The 18583-nt window shown below is 39.3% G+C and overlaps 1 protein-coding gene across 2 annotated transcripts in view; it reads right to left on the bottom strand.

Moving 5' to 3' along the window:
* The window catches only part of PLEKHH1 (pleckstrin homology, MyTH4 and FERM domain containing H1), a 48679-nt gene that overhangs the window by 4228 nt on the left and 25868 nt on the right, over positions 1–18583 (bottom strand). For both annotated transcript variants that reach the window (XM_072038845.1, XM_027457963.3), the window contains exons 11-27: positions 17582–17721; positions 16917–17027; positions 16467–16553; positions 15246–15407; positions 14464–14544; positions 13253–13432; positions 13013–13121; positions 12193–12305; positions 11429–11605; positions 11091–11188; positions 8357–8534; positions 7782–7937; positions 5789–5889; positions 4148–4289; positions 3091–3233; positions 1886–2015; positions 70–156 (exon numbers count right to left, since the gene is read on the bottom strand). In XM_072038845.1, the coding sequence (XP_071894946.1) occupies positions 70–156; positions 1886–2015; positions 3091–3233; positions 4148–4289; positions 5789–5889; positions 7782–7937; positions 8357–8534; positions 11091–11188; positions 11429–11605; positions 12193–12305; positions 13013–13121; positions 13253–13432; positions 14464–14544; positions 15246–15407; positions 16467–16553; positions 16917–17027; positions 17582–17721 (2195 nt within the window). The remainder of the gene's footprint in view (positions 1–69; positions 157–1885; positions 2016–3090; positions 3234–4147; positions 4290–5788; positions 5890–7781; positions 7938–8356; positions 8535–11090; positions 11189–11428; positions 11606–12192; positions 12306–13012; positions 13122–13252; positions 13433–14463; positions 14545–15245; positions 15408–16466; positions 16554–16916; positions 17028–17581; positions 17722–18583) is intronic.

Genomic DNA, 18583 nt, shown 5'->3' with positions numbered 1-18583 from the left:
AGTGGATTCAGGGGAAGGTCTTTCTGTGAGAGATGAGTTATTTTTCTTAAACAGTATTCCTCACCATACCATAGTGTTATAATCCAGTATGCTGATACCATCTTCATTCACAGCTATCCAAACTGGACCGTCTTCCAATGAGGAAGGCAAAATAGGCTGGAGAAACAGAAAATAGAAAATGTTAAATTTAAACATTTCTTTTATACCTTAAAGAAGTTTCTGATACAAAACTTGGGTTTTAAGGATAAAATGGATGTGAGAGAATCCTATAGGCTTACATGTGTGGCCTGGTTTGATTTTTAAGATGATTTATTTCAAAATCTGGAATAATATTTTCAGATTGACATAGAATTTGGGGATTAGCAGTACATGAGATGCAACAATGGCAGAGATATTGAGATTAAATGCCATCAGTGTAGTTAGAACTGAAGGTAATGCTAGGACAGTGACAGAACAGCAGTTGTGTTCTGATCTGGTTCTTACTCTGCTGCTGTCTTTCAGGCAGTGATGCCTGTTGGTTTCCATAGTACCAATGCACATACAGTGCCATCACATCAATGCATTTTTTTTCTTACACATTTTGGCAAATGTGCATCAATTATCTGTTAAAGATGAGCTATGTGTTATGTCTAAAGACATTAATCCTTCCTGGGAATCTGCTGCTATATGGTTAATGCTGTAGGATTTGCTGTTTAACTATTTTTAACTAATTATATATATATATAATTATATATTAAATTATATAAATTAAATATATATATATAAATATATATATAAAAATTAAATATATATATATAATTATATATATATATATAAATATATATATATTTAACTGTTCAACTATTTTTAAACTAATTATAAACTATGGTAGTTATCAGAAATACCAGTATTGTTTAAACTGTGGGTGGTACTATTCTGTGTTTTGATTCTTTGGTGTCAGTGACCTTAAATACCAATAGCTTCTTCTGCTTTTATTACCGATCATGGAAATAACTATCTTTTTGAAATCTTTTCATTTAATCAAGAAGGTCTGTTACATCATTAGACTTTATTCAATAACTATAATAGCTTTGGCTTCAAAGCAAAAGACATTAACCGTGAACAAGACACTCTCAGGCTTTCAACAGAGAATTCTGTTGGGTTGGGGAGTATGGCTGAGGCTGAGAAGTCTTGTTTTGGCATTAGTGTGCTAAGACATGAGTTTAGTCAAGGGTAAGAGGTACAGAGCTCTAGCGTGAAATGGGCTGAGGGATGGTACAAGCTCCTGGAAGAAGCACCCCCACACACCCCCTCAATCTGTTTCTTTGCTGTCCTGATGATGCCTGCGGCAGCTTACCCAATGTATGCTTCATTTTTTTCTGTTTCTGCAACAGGACATTAGCAGTGCTTGCTTTTCTCATGTGGCAAGGAAAGCAGCCAGCTCAGTGTCAAGCGAAGAACAGGGCTGAAATATCCATTCTTCTTTCAGCTAGCATCATCTACATGGTGTGATTTATGGGAGACTACTCCCTTTTTCCTCTCAGTGGTATGTACATTGTATTTTTAAGCTATTGCAGCCCTGATGACCAGAGAAATACCTGCCTGTAGTAAGAACTTTGGCAAGGGTTTGTAGGAAGAGGTAGTACTTTGTATTACGATGAACTGATGCAGCCAGAAAAGCTTCAGTATCTGTTTATTGAACACTAGCAACCCCTAGCGTCCAGAACGCATTTCTCTCCCTTTTTTCTAAACCGGTGTGGTACCAGAGCTGTTCATTCAGACTAGAGTTTAGTTTGAACACTTCCTGAGATAGGAGCATTTTCAATCTGTGTTACCAGAGATCACAGATACACCTCTGCTCGAGTTCATTCTTTGGGGGAGAAAAAAAAAAGAGTGTTCCAGTTACCTTAGCAGCAAACATTTTGGTTCCAAAGAGAGGCCATTTGCGGGCTACCGTTAAATAAATACGAACACATTCCGGTGGAGAGCATCCCTGCAGCACCATCCACTTTGTCGCCAGCCTGTCAGCCAGTTGCCTGTCAGAATCCAAGACACAAAACAGCACCATTTACTAAAGTCTTCCAAGGGAATGCGAGTAAAATTATATCAGCTAATAAATGTACCACTCAGGGCTATTCTACACAAATACTATAAATAGGGCTGTTAGCACTGTCAGTTATGAAGGTTGTACAAAGCTGAGTTTACTTTAGAAGTTTCTCTGCTTCCACAGTCACTTTACCACTGGTTATACTGGAATGTCCAGGAACCCCGGTCACATACTGCTTGTTCACTGGCGTATACACTCAAAAACTGAAACTACAAACACTCAGGCAGCTGTTGCAGTAAAATCCTGCCCAACTTTATTCTCATTCGATTATACTCTCACCTTATTCTTAACTTGTCTGTAGTATGCTCTAGATGGAGTAGCAATGCACATCAACTCTCTCTTGATTTGGCTCACTAGGGATGGCTTGACAGTTACCTTGCCACACGCATACAGAATTTATTTCCAAGAGAAGGTAACTGCATTAGTTCCACCTCTGCATTTCTTAGTAACTTTGGATCTGGGAGAAACCACTCTTTCATTAAAAGAGTTAGAGCTGAGATCCACAACAGCATCTGAATTCTGTATTTGAGTAATTGGGATCACTGCATAGTGTTTGAGAATTTCTAAGTCAGAACATCAAAAAGCCCTGTCAGAATTACTGCATGGCCTGAAGCAGCCCATATGTGCTGGCTTTGCGGCATGATGCAAATGGCATCTGGGTTCAATTGAGTCTTAGAGGAAGGGTAAAATGAAAATTCACAAAGAGAATTCATTTTAGGCTTAGACATGCTGGAATTTGTTGGAACTGGGTTGCATAATCTGGAAGTGAAAGGCTTAAACTTCTTAATTTGGGGAAAGTTAGTTGGTGATTTGGCTTTTTTTTTTTTATTAGTTAACTACCATTTTATTTTGAAGGAACCTTTTTTTCTGACACTTGTGTTGTTTAAGCTTCTACGTTAATATAAACTTAATGAGCTCCTTGAAACTTCTTAAGTATCAAGAGAGAATTTTGCAAGCATAATAAATTGTTTTCAGTGCAGACTTTAAGAGGACAAACAACTTACTTGAGCTGTTCAGGAGCAATGTTTTGCTTGTAGCGTTTGGGGTAGAATTTGTCTAAGACCTGGTGGAGAAGATGCTGCATTTTGGGTTGTGATGTTCCCCCAGGGCTTGAAGATCCCGGTCGATCCAAATCCCCATATTCCACCTAAGACAGCATGTACCGTAAAGTTTGTAGTACAACATAACTGTGGGGTTTTTAGTGCAATAGATCATTCCACAGGTTCCCATACTGCTATCTACTGTTTTAACTAGTCATGCAAAACATCAGGCTGGGGAATTTTGTCTGCAGTATTTACAACAATAAGTGTACAACAGAGCAACTATGGGAGACATGACTGCTCAAGGAATTCTTTACTGATCTAAGAAAAAGCAAAACAACATCTGGGCCAGCTACATGTAAGAAGACACTTCTGTATAACTGCCAAGCTTTTGGGGTTTATTCTCAATTAGCCAATTAAAACAACACCCTATTTGTAAATAGTATGGACAATGTTCCCAACTTCTTCATCTCTTTTCACATCGTTTTAACAAGTGCAACAATTGGTTTCAGCTCAGTAAAAAATGATTATGCTGTTTATCATGCCCACAACTCTTACAATGCGTTTTATGCGGTAAAATGCTAAACGTAAGCCTGGAGGTCTAATGGAAAATTCTACAAAATGCTGTTCCTTGAATAATAATAAGAGGCTATTGGCAGTGCAATGGTGAAAGCTTTTACTATTAAACAGACTTCTAATAGGCAATACTATTTCCATATCTTTACTAAGGCACTAATCAGAGCAGTTCTGGGGAGAGTCCAGCCCCATCGTGTTTTCCAATACTTTTCTTCAGAAGGAAAGAAGAGGATGTTCCACAGGAAATTTCCTTATAGCAAAAGGTATTCTACTGATACAGCTATGCTGGTGTGATGCGTTTGGCACGGTACACCTCAGACCGTATTTTTGGTAAGAAATATCACTTTTGATGTAAAAGATAGCTGCTTACTCAAAGACATTCAGCATACAGCTGTACTCTCTAGAGGACCAAGAAACAATGACTTCTGCCTGTAATAATGCTCACCTGAGCCATCAGAGCAACCATTTCCAGAGCTAATTCTTTATTAACAGGAAACCTTCCACTGACTATTTCATTGCTGACTTGGAAGGCCAGCAGCAACCGCTCCCGGTCTGTCTCACCCTTGGCTTGGCTCCGAAAATACAGCCTAAAAAGTAGAGGATTATAGGTGATTAGTGTCTGTCTGTCCCCATCAAGCACAGACAGGCAATATTTAAGAGATGGCCTTCTCTGCTTATCACAGAATACAGAGCTCTCTCTGCTCTAAGGTAAGAATTGTACAAACTTCTACATGGTGGCCTTGCAGACTTGTTATTTTTACCAACTCTGTTTTGAGTGCTTACTCTGAGATTGTTATTAAAAAAATTGTTTTAGCGGGAAATAAGAAACCCAATTAGCAGGCTTTATTGCAAAAAGTAAGGCATTCTTGTAAAAACTACTAGGAAGCTTTGATTTTTCTCTTTACGCTCAATTTCTTTGACCTGGTACAGCAAGATGACTAATGCAGGCTGAAAATACGAGCAGGGGGAATGCTTCCCCAAACCATTCCTCATGCATGCCTATTACAGTCCACACCATCTACTTCAAATATCATTTTAAAGCTATACCTATGATGATATATTACACAGTGCCACAGAAGATACTAATTCTAGTGGTTCAGTTAATTATTTTATATCAATTCAAAACTCACAACACCATGAGGACCGTAGTGACCTTACACATCTTATCAGAGTCCTTGCAGTTAGAACAGACCAACCTTGGAAAGACCTTATCAAAATATCCTTGCTGTACAGTCTAAGCACATCCCAGTCCAACAAAATAATATTGCAAAGGTTCACTCCTGAAAAAAATACTTTTGAGTCAAAAGCAATAATTTCTGCTTCAAAGCTCACAGAAGCTTAGTTTCACCACTACTGTCACCAAAATCTTCATGTGTTCAATGCAAAACTTTGTGGCTTTTTAATCTGGGGGGAGGAGGGTTGTTTCGCCTCCAAACAGAATTCACAGGCAGAAAGCCATTACTAGTTCTCATGCACAGCTCTCCATTCACTTTAATTCAGAATTCCTGTTTCTAATATAAATGATGAACTTGTTCCAGTTTTAGTTTTATACCTGTGTCTCATAGTTTTCTCCTCTGTTATCTCTCATCATCTAGATTGAACATTTATCTCTTTCCTTATAAAGTCTAGGCACTGCTACTACATGTCTCCTTAAAGCTCTTGCCATTTAGAGTGTTGTTCTTGTATCCTTTTCAACTTCATAATTCCTTGCTTAATTGCAAGTTTCATTTTCACTGGTGATTATTTCCCCAGGTTTCTCTTGCTCTCACCTAACACGTGTTATTTAATTACATTTTAGGATCTAGACAAATGACATTGTGCCAAGTAGCTAGTTTTTAGCCCATTTTAATTCTGTTCCACTATTGCAAAGTGCTTTGGGTTTTATCTCTAGACCATATACCCTCTTGTATACACATACCACACACAGACAAAAGTCACTGCATCTCATGTAGGATCTGACATCATCTTAGCTAAAATACTTTTGGCACTAACAGTACTATAAATTACCGGCCATCTACAGAGATATATGTGGTCTACGAGTGTTTAATTAACAGCAGTAGCGAGGCCAACAAAGGAAGCACAATACCTGTTCTTATAGGTCAATTTCACGATTCTTGTGCCACCTTCATATTTCCCAGGGTGCAATTCTTTTAAGGCTTGTTCCCATTTGGAAATGACGTCACAGATCTTTAAAAAATATTATGGAGAGAGGAAAGACAAACAGGTGAAACGTACAGTCAAGACTTGAGGGGAAGGTGAAAAAAAGTACTGTGGAACATAGAAGATAAAGAAATAAATGGGATCAGCATAAACGCAGCCAAGAGTGACAAAATGATTCATTTTTCTATTACATAGTATATAAAAATTAAAGCTTTGCAACAGAAACCTCCATCACGAAATCTGCAGGGGGACATCTGTGAGTGAATTCTGGTCTGGTACCAACTCTGTGATTATGCCTGCATTAGCAAGTCATGTAGTCCAGGAGGAGCAGATCTGCACAGTGAGACAGCTGTTCCTAAGACCTTCAGCCCACACTATGTGAGATTTTCCTTTGGACTAGCTTTAGTCTATTCAAATTGCCCAAAAGCCTGTTATGTTGGATCACATCTTCCAGCTCATGTTTTGTGTGAAAAAAATCCAGTTCATGCTAAAACACCTCCACAATGTAAACCAAAGCATAGTTAATAGGAAAGATTTTTTGCCTCAAAAGTGCCCTGCTGAGCCTACCAAAAACAGTCATATATGTTCTGAATGGCAGCTGTATGCATACTTGGCTAAACGAAGCCCTTGGGTGTGAATGTCCAAATTCTGGGAACATTTGGATTTAGATTCCAACTTCATACGTCACACATATTCGTAGTAACAACATGGTTAACCTCTTTGGTTCCATTCAGATTCTCTAGGTTATTCCGGTTCTTTCACAGTTGATCTCATAAAGGTCCCTAGTTCTCTTTCGATGGCATTGCAATAAAAAAAATGTAAACATGAGAAGCTACATGAGATACATAATCAGATATCCTATCTTCTCTTAAGAAGCTGTTGAAATTGCCTTGGCCAGTAAATAATAACCTGTTAATAATGACTAAAAGCAATGCTTCTGCTTGTCTCAGATTCTTTGATTTACTCTAATATCTCATCTCCCAAACAGTGGTTCAGTTATCAGGAAAGCACCAGATCATCTGATCTGTAACAGGCCGTGAAAGCAAAGTGTATCATTTTAAGCTACTTGTGGTAGCTTCCTCTTCAAACCATCTAATTTAAAGTTATTGGCACCTTCTCCCTGTGTTGCCGAATGTGAAATTTTACACTGTGTAAAGGTGAATTTTTATGTCCCTTGTAGATATCAGGGCCTATTTAAAGTCATCACTGCCACTATTTCTCCATCAATGCTGTATAACAAATTCCTCTCCCAAGTTAGTACCAAAATTTGATGTGTCTCATTCACAGCCACTAGTCCACATGCTTAAGGCAGTCACCCAGCTGCAGCCTGAGTAAAAATCTCCACATGAAAGATGCATTAATACTTTAACCGCTTTCCCTTTTCCTTTGATCTAGGCACTCCTCTCTTTTAAAGTGAAGGCACACTCAGCAGAGCTTTTTCCCCTAAGAACACTCATCAACAAGAAAAGCCAGAGTTATTTGGAGATAGCAAGGAGAAAGATACTTAATAATCCAATAGATAAGATTTAAACAGACGTGCCAAGAGATCCACAGCCTAACATAAATTTGTCTCAATTAGGAGTGTCACCCTTGATGTTAGTTGTGATATCTGATCATGCTAGCTAGCTCAGTCATGTTTTATTTTTGTGGCTGAGACAAATTAAACTTTAATATGTGCTAAAATCTGAGTTAGAGCCTTTTTAAAAAAATACCAATTTATCACCTATTAAAACAGAATGTGCTTTGTCTTAACTAGGATCTGAGATAAGATATTAATATCTCATCTCTAAATACTAATCTGGAGAGGCAAGACCCACTTGCATTTGATCTTTTTCATCTGCATTAAGAAAAATTTAGTAGTCATTTAGCAGCTCTTCAAAGATGTATGCTACATGTAGCAAAGGAAGAAAAAAAATTACCTTTATGTTACCCTGCAAACAGTGTTCCAAATCCCTGCCAGAAGGATCATCTGTGAACAGAGAAAATCCCATGTGGGATGGTTTTCTCATTCCTGTCTCCTGGTTCAACCGCTGGATGAATTCATCAACTGTTGAGGAGCCATCAAAACCTACAACCTGCGATGCAATAGGAGCTAATTGAGTATAACTTTCAAAAAGCATGACATTGATGAGTATCACGACTAATGAAGCTTGGTTTTCTAGAGTGGTGTCTCACAATTTACCATCAGTGACTTCATTCATATTGTCTCCTTTCACATTACATTCTTTCTCATACCGAGACACTTGCAATGACTCTTCTTTCTTCGCAGCTACCTTTTCTTCCTCTGACTTGTATGGCTGGGACTGGATTCCTTTCATTTTATTAAGAAGAATGGCTAAAATGGCGAGGAGGAGGAATAGTGTCTCTCTCTAAAAGTCTGATACATATAAACACTATAAACACTATGGTATAGTATGCTATCTGCTCACGTGAAGGAGGCAGGTTAAGGTGTAGTTCTCTAGTGCCCAGAAGGAAGGCAGCTGCAGTGGCTCACCTGGTAGGTTCCATTCATAAAGTGCACTGGGATGCTGAAGGGCAGTGAGTGGTGGTAGGGATTTCTCAGCAGGATGGACACAATCTCCATCCGTGAGGGCTTGGCTTCTCGCTCACCAGTCTGCACGGTGCGGTCCACTGATCTCTGGCAGTAGATGGCATACTTGCCTATTTCACTCCTAAGCAATGAGATGGAGATAAGTCACAAACATATGCTCTAAGTGTGCCTTGTCCTCACATCCATTTCCGTGCTGTGACAAAGCATTCCTCCTCAATTTTTTGCTCAAGCAAAGATACATATCTGTGTAGATATCCTAGTTCATTTCAACAGACTAACAGCTCAAGTGAAAAGCTACAAAACAAACCCGAGCTCCACACTTCTGTGAAATTAAGGTAGACTACAAACCCTCTGGGAAGCACAGGAGTATTCCCTGCTTCTTAGTGGACCAGATATAGTACAGGAGCCTCCTCTTCTGTACCCTGTTGCCATCTGAATATCCATTGAAACAAGACCAAGTAGTTTGCCCTCACTGTCATGCCAGAGGAAATTAGTTACTATTATGTCAAGTCCTAATAAGAATTAATCATAGATTTTAATGCATTAGATTCAGCAACAGGATTATATAAATTGTGTTTATCGATTTATATGGTTAGACAAATTACAAGTTCTCAAATATGAATCCAATCTGCCAGTCAATAGTAACTTTAATTCAAAGCAGGCTCAGATTTGTTCATAGTTCAATACAGTACAGGGACAGTTACTAATATGATTAGTTTACTACATAGAGAAGAGAGAGCTCCATTGACCAAAATGATTTAGCCATCTCTAAAACCAGGCAGGTCAATAACACCTGTAGGAAAAACGTTAACAATGCATATAGTGAATAAGTTCTGAAATGGAATGTAACCCAAGGATTTGTAACAGTGCTAACACTTTGTAGGTGAGGAATGGGGAGGACAACTCCATTCAAGATGCCTTCAGGATTTCCGTGCTTGATTAAATCTCCAGTTAAATCCCTGCAAGCAACACAGAAGTCGGGAGCTCTGGCTTTTCTCTGTAGCAAGATGTTGCTTGCCTCCCCAGTAACATGTTTGAACAATTTTCACAAGGGAGAATCTTGCTTCAATGAGAAGCCGTTGCTTCTGGCTCCCAAATTCTCCCCAAATGATCCTGAGCCCTGCACCTTATGACCAGAACAGTGCCCTACTTGTGGAGTGTTAGATATATACTTCCATGTCACTCTTCAAAAAAAAAAATCTAGAATGAAGATCTTACTTAAATCTAGATCATAGGCAATATGCAATGTAAACATCTTAGCATCGTTTACTGTGTGAAGCAGGGAAAGAGTATCTGCATCTAAGTGGTCACGAAACAGCCTTGCCTGCTCCATGGAGAGAGGCTTGCATATTCCTAAAGCCAGATGGGAGGAGTTAATCTAGGTCTCATTTAGTAAGTGCTCTAAATTTAATCTAAACTACAGGTGAATATAAACGCAGTTTGCTGCAACTTCTGTTTGTTTGTTTCTACCCCTAAAAACAGTTGCATTGCTGGTTTGTATAAACAGATTTCCTCTTTGCTTCTGTTTGAAGATATTTGTTGATAAAGGTGCTTCTGGACTAAGAACATGGCAGACAGTTGGCATAGTAATGCTTAAAGCTGATGTATTAATTCAGTTTCACAGAGCTCAGCACATCCTTATGAAATGGAATAGTCCTCAGGGGTAGTACAGCAGCTCCACTGCTGAGTTGCATGGGCCATTTTGGGAGCTGGTAAGTGCATGAGGTTGAAGAGGTGGCTTCCAGTACTAGCCAGAATATCCCTAATGTGTCGCCTTAGGCAATGGGGAGACAGGCTGAACACGAGGAGCTGTGTTTTACACATCTGTGCTTTACTTCTGAGAAGAAATAGCAAAGGGGAGGCAGCATGAAAAAAATAATAAATAAAATCCACTTGATAGAAGGAGTACACAGATTCCCTTTTCAATACCAGGACAGTTTTAGCTTGAGTTTTAAGGCATACACTGGCTGAGTATTTAAGTGTATATTTGATATGAAACTACTCTTTTTACTATTTCTGAGTACAGACTGTTCAAACAGACAACTAGACATCTCTAGCCCTGACCCTGCCAAGGACATAGTCAGACATGCTGAAGATCAGATCACCATGGAAACACACAAAGAGCACAGCATGAACATCAAAGAGCATACTGCTGCCACAATAATCTTGCACTGTTTTCGTAGGGGGGAAAATGTTACCCTGTGTAACACACTGAGGAGGTAACAAAAAAAAAGAAAAAAAAAAAAGAATGTATTTCAGGTTTGTTTTTCATTATGTTTTATGGTGAATTTTTCTCTGCCTGTCTTCTGCACTGTCAGTATGCCTACTAACCAGACAGCAGAATGTAATCACCTAAAATTCATTCTAAATTTAGCCTGTAACTCTATTAATAAAATAAATTAATTGCATCAGCAAATAAATAAAAATAATTTTTAAAACTCCCTGGGTAGCTCCAGTTGCATCTGCAAAAAGTTCTGCTGCTAGTTTTGTGAACTAGTTTAATATAAGTGACAAAATGAGTGTGAATGACTGAAGGGGGACAGCTAGATAACTTAGAAACCTTCCATCTGCTCCCTCAACTGATTTTTGCAGGTGAGTTACAAACTGGTTTCCATGTATTTCTGTAGTGGAGACAGAAGTCAATCAGCTTAGCAAAAGAAAATGTTGCAGTACTTACCTGGGGTCTGCATGGCGCTGGAAATGCTGTTTGATGTACCAGAGGAAGTGATGTTGTGGCAGGAACAGAGGAGCACATAAAGCCAGGAGTTGCCAGCACTGTGAACATAAAACTGGTCATCATTCTTGTTCTGTACTTCTTGCCTGTTTTCTTTCATAGAACACTATAACCAAAATGCTGGATGGTGACTCATGCTTCCATGAGTGACCTTTTATAGAGTCGCACACAGTTCAAGCATTAAGATTCTCCAGCATATCTTTAGCCTCGTTGCCAATTATTAAAAACATGGAATTAAATAGGAAGTATTTACAGAACAGAAGTGACAAAGAAGACTTCACCTGAATGACTGAGTGGTTCTGGGGCTGTCGGCAACTTGTCTGTTTAACAAGCTGACAGTAGATTTCATTCTGCAGCTCAGTATGTGTCAAACAGACCTGCAGTGCTGTCTGGGCAAGTGACACATGGTAATCAACAGAGGGTGCTTCCACGGGGACATTGATGAACAGCTGACAGGACTGTAAAACAGGGAAGATAATCAATGCTGTTAATACAGGGACTCCTCTCTGGTGCTTTCCAGCCCAGGTTCCAAAACACATTACAGAGAATTCTTCTAAATAACCCTGAAAGGAGTGTGTGAGAATAAATACTAAAACATTGTCCCTCCCTCTTTACAGCTGTGGCAACTGGGAAATTTACTTAACCTTCCCCAGCCTGAGGAGCTCACAATCAGCAGGAGAATCAGGAAAATGTGCTTCCTGCTTTCCACGTCTGCCTTTATTTTCTTAAGACTGTCCAGTCTTACTGCGGATCCTACTGTCAGTCCAGCTCTTAGAGAGGAAAGAGGAAGGTACGGCTAACTTTAAAGCATACAGCCTTTGTGGGACATGGCTTCTAGCTCCAGATTACCTACAAGGAGAAGTTAAACTTCCAAGAATGGGTGTCACCTTAGGTCTGACAGTTTTATTGTAATTAAATGACCCAGCAGGCCTGTCTAAAGCAACCAATGGTGACACTAAGTTTTGAGACTAACAACAATATGACCAATGTTGTTTCCCCAACAACTGAGCAAAGTAGCTGAAAACTGTGTGATGTCTCTAAGTACCTTGAAAAGTTTCAGAGCTTCAGTCTGCAGAGCCTCAGATGGGAGAGTGGTGAGGGATGTGTGCAAGCCATCCTTACTGTAGCACAACATAGGGTGTTTCCATAGAGGAGAATCTGAAGCAGCAAAGAGGCAAAAACATGCACTGTCAGAAACAGAAGGTACCTAACAGTCCCCATGTTGAAAAAGAGCCTTGCTGAACTGGTAGAGCACCCAGGGATCAGAACACCCCACATGCCATGGGGATCTTTGTTAACACAAATTACTACTCTAAGTAAGGTTTGCAGACAGGTGTAGGAATGTGTATGTGCAGGAAAGAGTATTAAGTACAAATGCACATTTGAGAACATGGTGCACAAACATATGTAAATGAGTGAATACCAAAGATGAGGAGGAACAGACAAGTATGGATTTATGTGTGAGGGTTTATGCATGTGGACAGAAGAACAGATGTGAAGGCAAGTGTCAGTGTGTGCACTCAGAAGAAAGCATGTGTTTGTACAGTCAAGATTCCCACAAAAGGAAAATCAGGACCAACCATTACAGGAAAAATTAAAGCTCCACCTCTTAAATGTAATTTATGTTACAGAACATTCAGATGCTTTGATAAACAACATAACAATGTGACAGATTTGTCTAACTTCACTACAATGCCTGTACCCTCTCAAGCTGTTACTGCGGAAAGTAGGGGTGAAATGCCGTACATCGTGCTGTTCTACTGAGAATCCCCTTTCCTCACCTTTGGCTGGATTAAAATGGAAGATTGAAATTATCCCTCCTTATGCTTTGCTACCATGAAAAACAGATTGTGGTTTCTACTTACTTGGGTCTCCCTCTGCATCCAACAGTTTTCCAATGAGCTGTTCATATGATGTCCCCACTGTGGCATTACTGCTACCAGCTGCTACTGTCAGATGGTACAGCCAGGTATTCTAGGCATAAGGATGAAAACAGTGTGGGTCAACCTGGATCTTGTTTTCTACAAAGACTTTCAGCCTATATTGACCATTTGTTGGCTGACACCAAAAAGACTCTTGCTCTCCAAAAAGACTGCCATATTTACCTTCTCATGTTTTGTGCGAATAAGTAAGTACGTGGGACTCTGGTCTTGTGGGTGAATCACCAAAGTGCAGTGGGATGAGAGAAGTCCTCCACCAGTGGCTTCATAATCTTCATCAGAGTCACAGGAACGGTCCACTTCTTCCACCTTGGACTCACGCAAAGGCAGATGTCCTAAGGGACACTAGAAGGAGGAAGCAAGCTAGGTAAGTACAGTTAATATATATATGGACAGGGACACTGGGATAGAAAACACAGTTCAAAATGTTAGTGTTCTGTAAAATGTAAGGAACTAACTCTAATTCACTGCCTAACTAATAATATTATTAGTTATATCATTTTATATCATCTTATATCATTTATACATATATGAGATATATACATATATATATACATCTTATATACATCTTATATCATTTCTATAGAACCTTCTCCTTATTCAAGTAAAGTACTTTAAAACTCTGGTACTACCACATTTCTTGCAGGGGCATCTACAGGTCAGAATGAGAACATGCAAATGAAAAATAGGATTTTTCCCATAAATCATTGCTTTCCTCTCATTATACTTCTCAGTTGTGTTTACATCATTGGCCTTCCAATGTAGGATGTATTTTCTGATGGTCCACTGTTCAGTACCTTGAGCTACTGGATCCTGACCTAGGTCTTATTTTCTACTGGAAAATAAGTACTTTTAAAACTACATAAAGAGGCAGATTGAGACACAGGGTATCTGCTGTGCTAGCCCTGAAGGTCAATCCCAAATATGAGTCACAGTATCCCTTGATACGCTAAAACATGGGTTTAGACAAAATAATGGAACACTGGGCCAAGCTTCTAGAAATGGAAGAACTGATTAAATGACCTTCCTCTTTCCATGTTGCTGTTGCTCCTTTTCATGACAGTATGCAGAATATACTGGCTACTGTATAAAACAGCCTGCTGAAAGCTTTCATAAGGCCAAATGTAGATAGTGAGAAACAAGATATATACTGATCTCAGAAAGAGCAGTCACTTGCCTTTTGAGTCTTTTGTAATTTTATTTTTTTAGCTATTTCAGAAATAATATATTCTTCTCATGGATAAGAGGCTATTAGAAAGGGATAAGTAAAACCAAGGAATGTTTTGAAGCGGTAGAGACAGAAGCAGTAAAAGGAAAGAAAGTTTCATAAGAAATGGGAATGAAGGGTTCAAGAATAAGAAGGGAAAATGAATTACCTTATCCTCATGATTTCGATAGTAGTAAAAAGTTTTTCCAATCAGTGCACACCAGACCAGCTTAGAGTGACCGTGCTTGACCTATACAGAGGACAGAGAAATACATACTCTTTTTAACATCAGCAGTATTGCTGGCACAATTTTCTAGAATTTCTATTTTCAATTCAACTCTTTTACAATATATTATTTGTTGTATGTAAATATAAGCTCCTCTCAAAACATACAGGGCCCCACTTCCAAAATCAGGTAGGTACATCCCATCTAAGTAGATGGGACATAGGTGCTTGTGGAAGATAATGTATGGAAATGGCATAAAACAGATTAATTTCCAGCCACTGTACTTTATACACTTGCAGTCTGTTATTGGCAATAAATGCTTTATTAGAACATATAAGCCATTTCTTTGAAACTCTCCTATATCAACAAGTTCAGATCAGGTAAATGTGACACGTAACAGTTTCCTGGTTTTTGTTTGTTTAAACTCTGAAGTGTTGTGAGTTCTGCTGAAGAAAAGCCTACATAAGTTATGTATCTGTTACTGCTCACTATTTGACAAAGTCAGTATCTCTCAGTAGCCTTGTTTGTCCTATTCCTTATCACTCATACAAGCCTTCCTCTCTGACATGCAGAGGAATACTGTCATATTACTGCCACTTTCTTGTCACATTCTTCTAGGGGGTATTGAAATATTAACTTATTGCTGACGTTTACTGTGCAAACCAAGAGGCTGGTACACTGTCAATACTAAGGTAAACTGAATAAAGTCAAAAGCAGTATTTTACCTTGGTAAGCCAGCCTTTCACAGTAGGTTTAGCATCACTGTGAGGAACACCAACAGGACTGGTCACTTGCACTCTAAGGATGCTCTGTAGGACATGAATCCATTCCTCCAGGATGTTGGGGGAGTCTGCTGTCAGGAAATAGGTTCTCTTCTCTGTCATGAGCTGGAAGGAAAAGCAGTGAGGAAGTATAAATCTGTATACCTACACATTTTTTTCTTCAGCTGCTGAGTCTCATTATCCCATACAGACTATTTTTTGGTGGTTGAGGAGAGATTTTTTGTTATAAGAAAAAAGTTGCTAACTCTCAATGCCCAAATGAAAGATCTGGAACTCATAGAGATGAAACAAATTCCCACGGGCTATCTTGGGTATTGCGGCTCTCTCAAACTGTCTTGTTTCTCAGTGCTGCTGCTAATTTTTTCATTTTAAAGGTGACAGCAGAAATACTTTCTGTGTCCTTCACATTGTATTGCCTTTTGCCTTAAATAGTTCGTTACTCTTTGAGAGACAAGACACTGGATTTAAGAGTATTGAGCCTTAGCGACTTCGATATCATAAAAGCAGAAGGTAGCTCACAGCCCAGGCCATGTGCCTTTCAGTCAGAGTATGACAGAAACTTCAGTGACTCCTTTACAGTGTTCTTTAACAATAATGACTTAAAAGCCCAGGGATGAGCTAACTTTCAATGCTTTGGAAACTGAATTGTAATAGCAATCCAAAGCTTTAGATTTTTCTTCAGATCCTCAGACAGAATCATAGAATGGTTTGGGTTGGAAGGGATCTTTAAAGATCATCTAGTCAAACCCCCTGCCATGGGCAGGGACATCTTTCACTAGATTACACATGCAAGATCAGGCTGAAGATCTTGCGAGAGGAGTGTCTCAGAGGAGATCCTATGTATGCTCCAGCTCTAGTTCTTCTAAGAATAACTTTTCTCACAGATTTTAAGCTCTCAGTGTCAACTGCAAAAAGAAAGTGCTACAGTTTAAAACAAAATAAAAATAAAGGAGAATTTCTTTCAATGTCAAAAAGCTGCATTTTGGTTACAATTTCCCCATTATTTATAAAGCTAACTGCCTGGCTGGTGCCAACAAATACAGGAGCCAGATAAAGTTAGCTTTTATCAATTGAGATGTACAGTGCTACTCTGCCTGAAATAAGCTCTCAATCACCCAGCCATCAAGCGCGTGGTTATCTACAGGATGAGAAAGCAATGCTTACCTGGAATGTTTGGGACCCTTCACCTCTGACAATTTGGCACGAGGAATTCAGCTCCATCTGCCCTTGTGGTTTGCGGATAACATCACTCTGGGGAAAGAAAAGCCAACAACTCAGTAGGAAGAAATTACATGGGTCTCAGAGTATCTAACTGCAGCATTAAATAAATGTGCATATTTATGTCATCTGTACAAAGTTAACCAGTAGGTGTCAAACTTCTGCCTTTGTGAACGACCATTCAACACCTGGAAACTGCCACCACAAAAAGCTTCACTGCCTGAGCACAGAATCCATGGTTGAGCCTGTGGGTCAGACACAAAACTCTACAGGGCATTTTGGGGAAAGCTTGTCCATGGCTGCCCCGTCTGCCAGTGCTACCAATCTGGAACTCATTCTGCAGCCAGTCTTCCTCCTGAGCCTTCACACAGGAGTAAACATATCTCAGTGACTTACCGGAGACTTGTAGTACATGATTTGTCCATTTCTTAAAACAAACCATCGTCTCTTCCACATCTTCACCTGACTGCCCATTTTCAGCAAGTAACCTGATTTCTCCATGGATTCCTGGAGGGCAAAGAGCAAGGTGGAGTTATCTTGCACCTCTCACACTTCCATGCAAATGACAGTATGAAATTGTGCTCAGACATCTGCTGTATCTCTGTCACGTTCCTCTTTACATTGTCAGATGGGATAAGCATTCATCCAAGGTCAGAGCTCTTTGCTCAATTTGAAGAAAGTCCTAGACTTTCTAAGCAGCTGCAAACACTACGTGAAGAAGGCACTATCCTTTCTTTTGCTTTCCTCTGAATTTTTAAACTTGTTTTGTCACAAAAGTATAGCCATCATTAAAGGAGAGTATGGCCACAGGAAAACAGTACAGGTCATCAGGAAAGAATACAGCCCTCAATGCTTGTGTTTTTATCTGACTATATAACACAAGTTGCGCCTTCTGCTGAAGCCTCAGATGGCGTCTTTTCATACAAACCAGCCGGACCAACAGTCCAGTGTGCTATAGCATCATTTTGCATCAGAGAACTCAATATACTGTAGATATGCTTTCCTCTTTCATGGCCAAGGCCCTGTTTGCACCCCCTCACAACTGACGTAGCAAGACTTACAGTGCAGATTCCACCATCAGTGGAATAGGAGGATGTCCGCTGTAGCTTATGTTCTGGCTCTGAATAGTCCCCATCCAAGGAGTAGGCATCAGGAGGGATGGCATAGTCACTCTCAGAGCTCAGTGAGGACATAGAAACACCTGTTCAAAATGAAAGAATTAGAATCATAGCTAAGCAGAAGTAGGCTCGGCTCTGGTGTAACTTGCACCTGGATAATGAGCACTCTGAAAATGTTTTTAAGTTCACCATTAAGGATCCTTTGCTCAGGAAGAATACATCAGATCAGACTTTGGAAACTCACATTACACTAATCAAACTTTTGAGACTTTTTTTTTCCTAGGAAGACAAGCAGTGAGGAAGTTTTGGATACTGACAGTGAAATAAATCTGCTGTTGAATAAATGGTGATAAAAATCAACAGACTTCTTATCTAAAGCATAGACATCGTGTTTTCAGTCTGGAAACATCCATTATAAAGCCTGAAGCCTCTCCCATTCAAACCAAAGGCTCCATCACCAGCAAGTGGGCTTTGCTTTTTATGAATCTTCCCCCACTGGTGGGCATTGCCCATATATCAACCTACGCATCACAATAAAAATTAAACTACATTTAGTGTTATATCTTATTGATTTCCAATTGTAATGAGTATTCCACTCTAGGATCCAGTTTGACCTTCCCAGAAGTCAAGGAGAACTGTCCTAGCCAGGACCAGATTACTTGATGTCTCTCAAATATAGGAAAAATTTGCTTACTGGTCAAGAAATTATCAGTCAGTGATAGAAACAACAACACACTATTTTCTTTAATGTGTCAATATTGGCTCACAAGAAGTCATAAAAAAGGTATTGATGGTTCACTCAATGTAAGATTAATTTGGAAAATAATCCTTCCCACAATCTTAGCTTAGCAATTGTCTGTATGGAAAACTACCAGCAGCAAAATACATCTAAAAGGACAGATTTCTACTGAGTAACTGTTGATATCTGCATGCATACTGTGTCAA

Source organism: Anas platyrhynchos, chromosome 5 (assembly GCF_047663525.1).
Source record: "Anas platyrhynchos isolate ZD024472 breed Pekin duck chromosome 5, IASCAAS_PekinDuck_T2T, whole genome shotgun sequence".
In the NCBI taxonomy this organism is placed as follows: Eukaryota; Metazoa; Chordata; class Aves; order Anseriformes; family Anatidae; genus Anas; species Anas platyrhynchos.
Note: the sequence above shows the minus strand (reverse complement) of the source record. Positions and strands in the feature narration are given on the sequence as shown.